The following is a 12182-nucleotide window of genomic DNA, read 5'->3' as shown; positions in this document are numbered from 1 at the left end:
TATTCGCATTCAGGAGGAATGGGGTTCATGCCCTGCCCAGCCATCCTGAGCTGGGCTTTCCGTAGTCTTCCTCAAGTTTCTAAGATGAATGCTGGGATGTCTACAAGTAGATTGCAATATGCTTAACAAGTACAATCAATAATATTATGAGAACAGGCAACTTTTTTATATGACACGTCTGAAAAATGTGAACAGATGAACACATTATATCATACTGCTGAAACATATAAAAACACCAATATCTGTCAAAACTATATCCATCACAACTATTATTGCAACAGATTCTTTTCTGAGGTGTACTGCACTGCATTTGAAACAAAGTTAACAGGAAATGAACTGCAGAAACATCCTTGTGTGAAGACAAATACAGCATGGATGATACTCCAGTCAACAGATTGGAAAGTACTCTACAATAAATGAGAGCCTAGTATTCCTGTAAGCAAACATATTTATTTATGATGTAAAAAGTTCTCAGTAAGAGATCATTTTAACTCTGCTCTAAGAGCTATTTCCTTATCCAGCTTCTTGGTGATGTAGGCAGTGCATTATGAAGAATGGCATTGACGTAGCTCACCTGTCTTTGAGTACAAACTGTTATTGCTTGCTGTACTCACAGGAACCCATAGTTGCACATGTTACATCTATGGTAATTACTATTAGTTTTCTGTCTCAAAGGTTAGCTCTTGTCATCGATGCACATTTGTATAATTACGTATTCCGCAAACCACTAAGAAACGCATAGCAGACAGTACTTCCTATTACGCAGGTTGGACGTTAAATAGTGACAACATTGCTGTGGAGACACTATGCAATAGAATCTACTATTGTCGCTGATAGCACACATTGTTGACATACCTACCTTACCTCCGAGCAAATGGACTTGCTGTCTCTTGCTGGCGTGCGCACAATTCAGGTAAACACTTGTGAGCGAGCTGTCTAGTGTAACGATGTCACTATGTTTTGAAAACAGGAGCAATGGAGTTGGATCAAGGTTGAATGTGCCAGAGGTCGTACAGTACAACATCGTCATCGAGGTCTTCAAGAGGCGTGCACGGAATCGGCATTGCCATACAGAACAGTGGCACAGTGGGTAAAAGCCTTCAACAAAGGTCGGCAAACTGTGGCAGACATGCATCAGACACGTCATCCTACCATCTCTGAAGAAGTAGTGCATGCTGTTGCCGCATTAGTGGACAGTGACCAATGCCATACGATTCATAAGCTCACCCACGAAATCAGATTAGCGTATACAACTGTGCTTCTCATCCTGAAGGAACGCCTGGGCATGCGAAAAACTGCATCACGATGGGTTCCACATGAATTGATGGAATTGCAGAATAGGATGCATTACGATGCTACTAAGACGTACTTGGAGCGCTTTGAGCATGAAGGAGAGGCTTTCTTACACCATATTGTAACATTGGATGAGACATGGGCCACATTGTATGAGACAAAACTGAAATGCCAATCCAATAAATGGCGTTATTATAGGTTGCCACGAAAATTGAAAGTGCGTCAGAGCCCCAGTATGGTGAAAGTTATGGTGATTCTCGTGTATGGCTGTGGTGGTGTTATCCTAACACATTACGTTCCTCCACCGTCACTGCACAGTATTACTGTTCATTTTTGGAGCATCACCTGCGACCAGCTTTGCGAAAGAAGCGGTGACACGTTCTGCACAACCCACCCATCATTTTGCATGACAATGAGCGGGGGCATACAGCACAAGCTGTGGCTGCTCTGTTCGGTCAATGGGACTGGGAAGTACAGTACCATCCACCATACTCCCTGGACTTAAGTCCTTGTGACTTTGATTTCTGAAGATGAAGGAATCACTTCGTGGCATTTGCTTCAGAACTGTTCCAGAGCTTCGACAGGCAGTAGACCACTCCATTCGCACCATCAACAGAACGGGCTCAGCTAACAGTATACTACGCCTTCCACATCGCTGGCAATGGGTTCTACACAATGCTGGTGACTACTTTGAAGGACAGTAACAGGTGCAAACATGTGACTCTTCTGTATCGGTTGTGAATAAATAATTGCCACTATTTAAGTTCCAACGCTCATATACAATTGTCAGGGTTTCTTCCTGCTCTGTTCTCATGTATGGTATGAAGGATTGCTTGGATGCTTTTTTGTCCACTGTATTTAGTCTAAGCTTACCGTCATCATTCCTGTGGGAGAGATGTGTAGTGGATAGTAGAGTATTCCTTGATCCCTCACTTTGTACTGTTTTCCATAACATTTTAAGTAGGCTTTCATGGGAGAGTTGGCATCTGCTAGTTCATGTTTTTATACCAAAGAAAATAATAATTTTTGAAAGTATAATTTACCTGGATAGATAAAAAAATCTACACAGCAAGCAGTGGCAGAAGAAGACACACATACAAATGTTAAGTAAATGTGCAAGCTTTTGTAGCCAGTAGCTCTTTCATGCAGAAGGACTGAGGGGGAAGAAGAGGGATGAAAAGAAAGGACCACTGAGGTTTAAGAAACAGGGAGAGTTTGGAAAAGTCATACAGAACCACAGTTCAGGGGAGACATAGCAGACTGGAATAGAAGGAAAGACGGATTGTTTGGGACTAGCCTATCTTCCACCTCACAGCTCTCAGCTTTGAAATCTTATACAGTGCAGTCCCCAACAATCAGTCATTCCTTCTCATCCCACCTGGTAAGTCTCCCATGACCCGGGATTCTGGGTGCTTTTGCCGAACTCTCTCTACTTCCTAAACGTCACCAGTCTTCTTTTTTCATTCCTTTTTCTTCCCCATCAGTCCTTTTGCCAGAATAAGGAGCCACTGGCTCTGAAAGCTTGCAAATTTCCCTCTCTCTAGTTACATTACAGTTCATGTTTTTCAAGCATTTTCATGTTGCCCCTCCCCCGTGGTGATAATTTAAGGTGCCCTTCTTTGAATATGTTCAGTACCCAGTACCACACCTACGCTTATTGTCTAAAGTATGATCATGTGGGATATCAAGTGAAATTTGTGATGGGAGGGAGGACACAGTACATTATCTTGAATCGACAGACATTGTCAGATGTAGAAATAATTTCACGTATGCCCCAGAGAAGTGTGCTGTTCATGTTGTATATTAATGAACTTGCAGACATTATTAGCATAATTGGGCTTTTTGCAGATGATGCAGTTATATGTAATGAAGTACTATCTGAGAGAAGCTGCATAAATATTCAGTCAAATCTTGATAAGATTTCAATGTGGTGCAATGATTGGCCACTTACTATAAATGTTCGGAAATATAAAATTTTCCACTTCACGAAATGAAAAAATTACTATAACATCAATGAGTCGCAGTTGGAATCGGCCAACTCTTACAAATACCTGTATGGAACACTTGGTAGGGCTATGAAATGGAACGATACCATAGGCTCAGTTGTGGGTAAAGTAGGTTTTAGACTTTGGTTTATTGATAGAAGACTGCGAAGTGCAATCAGTCTACAAAAGCTATGGCTTACAAATTACTCATGTAACGCATCCTAGAATATTGCTCAAGTGTGTGGGACCTGTATCATATAAGACTAACAGGGGGTATTGAATGTATACAGAGAAGAGCGGCACAATTGGTAACAAGTTTGTTTAATCATTGGGAGAGTTTCACAAAGATACTGAAGGAACTGAAGTGAAGTGGCAGACTCTTGAAGACAGACATAAACTATCCCAAGAAAGTCTATTAATAAAGTTTCAAGAACTGGCTTTAAATGATTACTCAAGGGATATACTACAATCCCCTATGTATCACTGACATAGGGATCATGAGGATAAGATTAGAATAATTAATGGATGCTCAGTGGCATTCAATCATTGTTCCCATGCTCCATGCATGAATGGAACAGGAAGAAACCCTGATAACTGGTATAATGGGATGTACCCTCTGTCGGAGTATAGATGTAGATGTAGATCCCCCTGTTAGTCCTGTTTATTATGGATCCCATACACTTGATCAATATTCTATGCTATGTCATACAAATGTTTTGTAAGCAATGTGTACACTGATTGCATTTTCCCAGTATCCTACCTGTTAAATGAAATCTGCAAAATAATAATATAATATTCTGAATTAGGACCCCTGCCCCAGTACCAGTTAGACTGACATAGCTCAGAACAGCTAAGTTCTACAGGAGCCCACCCTCTCCTTCCCAGGAGGGAATTAAAATTGAATGGAAAAAAAGTAATTCTGGGAATGTAATGGTGAGACACAGGCCCCTATCAGATCAGTGCGTGTTGCCCACAGACTGCAGTTTGGCCATACCTGATTTAAAGCAATTATCTGTACTGCTTTGAAAGCTTATCAAAACTCAATCTTTGTAATGCTTTTTTGAGACAGTAGTTCATTACAGATAATGGCGTAGTCTAAAAACATCAGAAGTTACTATTAATATTGTCTGCAGGTAATTAATATACAACAGGAACAGCAAGGGTCCCAACACACTTCCTGGGGCAAAACTGAAGCTAGCTTCGACATCATTCATTGACTCCCCAAGCAAGGTAATTTACTGTGCCCCCCTTACCAATATATCATCAGTCCAGTCACAACTTGGGTTTGGAAAAACCATATGATCATCCTTTTGTTAGAAAAGCATTATTTATGGTAGTTGACATAAATTTCATCTGGTTTTTCTTCTGTTCCTCTGACAATTTATTGCCAGTTGTCTTTATAAGCTTGTGTGCAAATCAGTTCTTTGTAAGTAGTGTTCCAAAGGCTAGATGTTTCACAAAGGAGTTCTGTAAATAAACCAAACTAATTTCTTGGTGGGCAGAGCTTTTGCAGTACCATGTTTTGCCATTAGGAGTGCATGGAGTGAACATTCCAGAGTCAGTAAGCAGAGTGCCATCACTGAAGGAAGTCAGGACTAGTTTTGGTAGAGTTCATAGTGACAACTGTTTTGTGTGATAGTCATTTTTGCTGTGGCTCATTTTCATTAACAGTGTGTGGTGGTGAGATTCTGCTTTTTGCCTAGAAAAAAGTGGAGCAAAAACTCTTGAAATGTTAAAAACAGTGTACAAGGATGAAGCTATGGGGAAATTTCTTAAGTTTTTGAGTGGTTTTCCCATTTAAAAAAATGGTGAAGTGTCAATTGATGCCAAGACTCATTCTGGCCATATTTCCATGGCCCAAACACATGAAGGTGTTGGAAACATTTGCGCGATCATCAACAAAGATCAACGATGGACCATTGAAGAAATTGTGGAGCTGTCAGGAGTGACTTAGTGTTCAGTGCAGGGAACTGTAACAGAAGATTTGAGAATGAATATGGTAGTTGCCAAATTCATGTCAAGACTGCTGACTGCTGAAGAAAAACAAGGTCACCTGGAAGCATGGTGTGCTTTGAAAGATGCGTCCCAAAATGATACGAACTTTTTTAAGAAATTATCACATGTGACAAAGACTGCAGCTATGCTATGAAGGCACAGTCAAAAACATGAATTTAAACAGTGTTTTGAAAAATGGAGTAAAAGATTAGGCAAGTGTATTACTGGAAGTGGAGAATACTGTGAAGAGGACTGAAAGTTTGTGCTTAAAATGTGAATATGTAAGTTGAAATAGTAAAAGTTGATTCCTCTTGGGCACTCCCTTACATTATGCTTTCTTCTGTAATGTTCTTATTTTCTTAATCTTCCCTAGTTTCTTCTACCTATCTGATTTTGATCTCCTGTTAATTAATAATGTTGAATAGTCTTTTGGTGAATCTGTTATTGTCCATTCTATAAATGGCACATCCGGTATCAAAACTGACCAAGTAACAAAATTTTAAAAAATTAGTTCAATTCATCTATTTAAAGTAAAAATATATCGCTCTCAGGGTAAACGAAAATATGCTTCAAAATTGGTTTTGTCTTCAGTTACAGAACATTGAATTCTTGGTTGTGCAACAGAATGGGTCGAGCCCTGCAGCCTGTGAATTCATAACTGGTCAAATCAAGGAACCTACAACAGTCCTCACATTGCAGCATTTTTGTCTGGAATCTTGTGTTGTTAGATTACATAACAATGTGGCCATTTCAGTGGGTAAAATAATTCCAGAAACTCGGAGGTACCAAAGTATGTATAAAAAAACAAAAATCGCTACTTCAAATGACACCTCACACAGCAATCAAAGGTATTACTCTTCCTGTCTCTAGAACAAAAGCCACAAAACATCTCCTGCAGAAAGACTATGGTCCAACATGAGAAGATCTTCAGGCATTGCAGTGTTATTAAATGGTGATGTTAGCTAGTGAAAGAGCTTGCACCAGGAATGAGAGTTACAACATGGTCTCCAAAGTCGGCATCAATGTGAAATGGTTGATGTTGTGATCTAAATGAGAGCAAATTGAAGGCCTAAAATAACAAAATTAATCAGTATGGGTGAACAGCAACTGTCATAATAATGAATCTATTAGAATCCTTGATCATTTACAGACCATTTTGTTTCTATTGCATTCAAGAACTAAGTGAACTACACACCTTTAGCAAGAGAATTCTCCTCAGTTTTTTTATATCGTTGATACATTATGTTGAAATGCTTCTATTTATTGCTATAAAGAAAAGTAATTACAGTGTCATTTTATTTTCATTTAATTGCTTTTTACTCAAGTAATTCAAACAGTACAGTTTTATGAGAGAGGGGAGAGGGAGAGGGAGAGGAGAGAGAGAGAGAGAGAGAGAGAGAGAGAGAGAGAGAGAGAGAGAGAGATTATACAGGGTATTCGGAAATTCCTGTTAAAACTTTTTGTACTTGTAGAGGGGAATGAGTACATAATATTTTGAATAGGTATCTATGTCCAGAAAGATATTGTTTCTATTCTATGAAGATTTCTATTCAGTTACTTAACCCATCCAGTTCTGCACGAGAAATTGAATTAGGCACGACACAGCACAATTACTAGGTAACAACTCAAAAGGAAACATAACAAAACATCCATTTATCACTGAAGCACATTTGTTTTGTTAACACTTAAATATTATATTTCTGTACACACATATGTTGGGTTCTTTTTTTGTTGTGGAATAATGTAAACATGTAATGTTTAAGTGTACATAAGTGATAAATGGATGTTTCATTCTGTTTTCTTTCAATTTGTTATCTAAAGTCATACTGCTTTATGCCTAATTAAGTTCCTCAAGTTGAATTGAGATGAGTTTAACATTTGAATCAAAACTATCCTAGAAAGGAAATGATATATTTCTGGACATGAGTTCCTGTTTAAAATGTTATGTACTCACTCTGCTTTACAGGTCCTACTACTGCCACCACCACCACCACCACCACCACTACTCCTTGGCAATGCAAGGCCTCTCACAAGTCTGCACACATATGAGGACCTCACAAAATTTGATTGTACTGTTCTTCCTCATCTTCCCTACAGCCTGGATCTCGCATCTTCCACATGTTTGGCCCAATAAAAGATGCACTCCAGAGGAAGCAGTACGCAGATGATGGGGAGCTTATTGATGCAGAAAGACATTGGCTCCAACATTGACCAATAGAGTGGCACCATACTGACGAGCAGGCCCTCCCAGTAAGATGCCGTCACATTGAACAGATGTTATGTTGAAAAATAGGTTTTTGTAGCCAAAAGAGTAGAGAATAACATGGTATATTGGAATTCTGAATAAAGTAAACATGCTTTCAGAAAATAAATTGTGCTGCATTACTTTTTGCACACCCCTTGTAAAATTGTATCAAAAACGGCCAAGTCAAAAATTTTTGTAGGAAAGTTCTTGTAGACTATAAATACCATTGGATTAAAGGAGACCAGACTTAAATTGATATAATAGGATCATTATTAATCAGATGTCACAAAACAATAAAACTTAAATGTAAAACCATTAAGGATGAAACTATGAAAGAAAACGGTTTGTAAGTGTCATTGCTTTGTCTCTAGAGGTGTTTTGTCTATATTGGAAAACATGCCTTCAGTGATTGGGCTGGTGTTGATACTGGATGCTTCAAATATGGCCTTAGAATTTCAAGTGTTGCGCGCATATAGTGTAGCACAGTTGTTGTTCAATTTACTTTTAGCGATTGAGCACTACTAGAGAAAATCCCAATGCACAAGTGTTGCTTCATGTGTTGAAACTGACAGAGATGTTTTGTCTTGAGCTACATTGTAGAATATTGATTTTGACATTCTAGAATTATTTGTGAAACATATATTCTCAGAACTTTGGTTCCTGTTCCTTTCTTTCATAGCTTAGATTGCGTGATATCCAGCAGTATCAAACCTTCCTGTCTCGAAGAGTCTTGTGCCGAGATTTTAGAGTCAGGTCACCAATGCAATCTCAAGAATATAGTGAATGTTCTGGTTGGTGCTTTCTTTGTTAATGACTAGGAAATAGAGAGGGAAGTGCCTATACAGTGAAGTGAAGTGAAAAGTGTGATCTTTTTCTCAATAACATATTTCTCAACTCACTGTATTCATCTGAATGAAATGACCAGTAGTTAATACATTTCACTTGTATTTCGTAACTCCAACTTGTATGTGGCAGTTTGCTTTTAAATTTTCAAAGATGCAAAGTTCTGCACTTCTTAAAACCAAAATCATTGTATCCTGTGACAGCAATATCAATGATTGACAAATTTAAAATAATTCTTCAGCGCATATTTTTACATTTATATGTAAACAAATTATATTGTATCATCTGTTTGGACACAGTGAAAATAAAAAGTTATTGTTGAACACAAAATGTTACTTGAGTGGGTGGTGACTATTATACTGGGTGTAATAAAAAAAAATGGGAATTTTTTAATTCTGTGGTGTTTATACATCCAGTTTTCAATATTTTCGAAAAGGATGGATCAAAGAATTTGCAATAAATTTAGCATGAAAAATGGAATAAAGTGCAGCACCCCATTTGAAATGATGACTTTTGGTGAATCTGCTATCAGTAAGACAAGAGTTCATGAATGCTATAGACATTTGAAAGAGGCTTAAGTAGACACCATTCTGGACGCCTTAGCTCATCAGTTAGTGATAACAGTGTGGAAGAAGTAAAGAAAATGTTCTGAAAAATCACAGTCACCCCTAGAGAGGTTGCTAATGTCAGCATATTCTTTGGCTGACACTAAGTAATTTTTTTTGGGAGTTTTGGGCATGAAACGTATTGTAGCCAAGTTTGTTCCAAAATGGTTGAATTTCAACCAAAAACTACATTGCATAGACATCACTCAGAAATTGCTGAATTAAATCAACAATGATCCAGAACTTCTATAAAACGTTATGACTGGTGACGAAGTCTGGATATAAAGGTATGACATTGAAACCAAGGCCCAATCATCCCAATGGAATCTGCCTGAAGTGCAAAGACTGAAAAGAAAATTGACAAACTTGCCCACATGTCAAGGTTCTTGTCACGGTTTTCTTTGATTACAAAGGGGTAGTGCATCATGAGTTCCTACTGTACAGTTGTGCAGTCAGTAAGAAATACTACCTGGAAGCGTTGCACTGTTTGGATGAAGCAGTCCAAAGAAAATGACTGGAACTGTGGCAAAACCACTGGTGGAAATTACATCATTACAATGCTCCCACTCATATCTCAAAGGCTAGAGAGAGAGGAGAGAGGAGAGAAACCATTACGTTGCCTCAGTCACTGTATTCGCTGGACATGGCCTACTGCAATTTCTTTCTTTCCTGAGGCTGAAGAGAATCCTAAAAGGGCATTGTTTTGCCACCATTGATGAGATAAAAACAGAATCACTGAAGGAGCTGAACACCATAATGAAAAGTGAACTCTGCAAGTGCTTCCAAGGTTGGAAAAAGCACTGGAACAAGTATCTTAGGGGGATTACTTCAATGGGGACAAAGTTAATGGTGATGAATAAGTAAACATTCTTTAAGAAAAACTAAAATTCTCACACTTTTTGATCATGCATCATATGTGTCATGTTGTATACCAAAAATAAAAGTGCACCACTGACCATGTGGAAGCCTTCTTAAAAATTTTCCAGTTTTGGCATTAAGTGAGGCATCTAGGAAAACTCTAAAAACTCATATGTATTACTCCCATATGGAATGCGAAAGTAAGAGTAAATTAATTAGTGTATACCAATTATTGTAAACAATTATTCTTTCTGTGCTTCAAATGGCTCTGAGCACTATGGGATTCAACATCTGAGGTCATCAGTCCCCTAGAACTTAGAACTACTGAAACCTAACTAACCTAAGGACACCACACACATCCATGCCTGAGGCAGGATTCGAACCTGCGGCCGTAGTGGTCGCGCGGTTCCATACTGAAGCGCCTAAAACCGCTTGGCCACACCGGCCAGCATTCTTTCTGTGCTCAACATGCAGTTAGAATGGGAACTTCAGTGGTTTGGCAGTATAGATGAAGATGTAGAATGTAGTTTAAATTCCAGTCTGTACACCCAGGTTTAATTCAGTCTCTCTAAATCACATTATGCAACATTGGGGACAGTTAGTTTGAATACTCTTTCCATCCTATTTCCCATCAAATATTAGCTTGCACTCCATATGTAGTGACCTCAGTATCACTGGGAAGTTATTTTAAATTTACTTAGTAATTGTACTGATTCTTATCCATGCAATATGTACTTGGTTCTAAAATGTACACATTTGGTTCCTCTAGGACACTACCCGTCGCATCACAGAGCTGGTGCCGACAATGTTGAAACACAGGCTGCGCCCACCACCAGAGCAAATCTACTCTCTGCATCGCAAGCTGTCAGGAGTTTTCCTTCTGTGTGCTAAACTACAGGCTCGTGTTGAGTGCCGTTCCATGTTTGAGGAAGCTTATTGGAAATACACTCATGGAGATGTTGACCGTATTGCAGCATCTCATGGATAGAGAAGTGAAAAATGAAGGGTGTCATCGAAGCTTTATAGTCCTTTGATGTCATATAAGGTGTCTGGTGTGTTTATAATGTATGAGGCTTTAGGTTGTGTGTAAATTTTTCTCAGGCAACTGAAGCTGCCACAAAGCTTGAAGCTTTATCTCAATGTTGTGAATAACCTGTTAATGGTTTGGCTTTACCACAAAATGAGAGCACTGTAAATAAAGTCAGTTACAAATATAGACAATTCTTGCCTTTCTTTATTTTACCAGTGAATGGAGGGGTTGGTGGAAGAATGTGATAGCATAATAATCAGCTTCTTCATATTCTGTGAAAAAGCTTTTTTTTTTTTTTTCCTTGGAGGAGAATATTTATAGTGATTTCTTCAACAAATCTCTCTCTTCAGCTTAAGGAAGAAAACTATACAACCATTTTGGAAAAAAAGAAGAGAGCAGCTGCTTCTTGAGTTATTGTAAGTTGCTGCTGTGTATGTGCAGTTGATATTATACAAACAGTGTGGAAAATAAATAGTATCTCTTATAGGAAAATTATGGTGAGTGTAAAATACTCTTGACACAAAGAGTTGACATTCACATTTTCTTACAGCAACTTGGATAAGAAACAAGAATTGGGTTCCTCATGTGTGTTTGATGATGATGATGAAAGAAGTTGCTTATAAAACACTTGGGTGGGGTGAGTCTGTGCCGCACTATGCCATCTCTACACCTACTACACAGCCCGGTGTATAAATCAGTTCACTACCTGTTTACACATGTGATAACCATGTGCCTTCCCTTCGCAACTTGCCTCCCCAATGCTCCCAGGAGAGACAATTCCATGCGTAATTTTGCAGTTTCATAATTGTTACATAAAGTTAGGTAGGGAAACATTCCTACACTGGTTACTTGATGACAAACTCGGGCAACAATTTTCAAATTCAGCATGTTGTTGGCCACCTCGTCCCATTAGGCACATGTTCAGACTCCTACCATGTGTACACCCTGCCAGAAACTTCGGTTTCTGTGCTACAGACACTACTTAAGTTCACGCCATGAGCCATTTCTCTTGCACGTGATTTGTGTGTTCGCCCCCTGCCCAGCTTTGCAACTGTGACTTTGCCTCTGACGCAACACTTCACCGACACGCTCGCCACTCCAGCACCTCACGACATCATCGCCGACTTGACTGCTCATCTCGTGGAACTGGAACACTGCAATGCTGACCTGTGCGTGCAAATCGTGGCAAAGCTACCACTGGTGGCCCGGCCCTCAACATCACACTCAGTGCTGACACCCGCACTGGCCCCCGCATCTGCCATCGCCACCATTCACCCTAACCTCGAAGTGCCAGTGTCCAATCCCCTGCCTCCTAATGCCACTCTTTC

The 12182-nt window shown here is 39.2% G+C and overlaps 1 protein-coding gene across 1 annotated transcript in view; it reads left to right on the top strand.

The window, feature by feature from the left end:
* The window catches only part of LOC124550916 (atypical kinase COQ8B, mitochondrial), a 134167-nt gene extending 123127 nt beyond the window's left edge, over window positions 1-11040 (top strand). Inside the window, exon 12 of the mRNA XM_047125710.1 lies at window positions 10594-11040. Coding sequence (XP_046981666.1) covers window positions 10594-10812 — 219 coding nt within the window. The 3' untranslated portion in view covers window positions 10813-11040. The remainder of the gene's footprint in view (window positions 1-10593) is intronic.
* The last annotated feature ends 1142 nt before the right edge of the window (window positions 11041-12182 follow it).

This window comes from Schistocerca americana, chromosome 9, assembly GCF_021461395.2.
Source record: "Schistocerca americana isolate TAMUIC-IGC-003095 chromosome 9, iqSchAmer2.1, whole genome shotgun sequence".
Classification (NCBI taxonomy): Eukaryota; Metazoa; Arthropoda; class Insecta; order Orthoptera; family Acrididae; genus Schistocerca; species Schistocerca americana.
The sequence above is the reverse complement of the archived record's forward strand: the minus strand, read 5'-3'. Positions and strand labels throughout refer to the sequence as shown.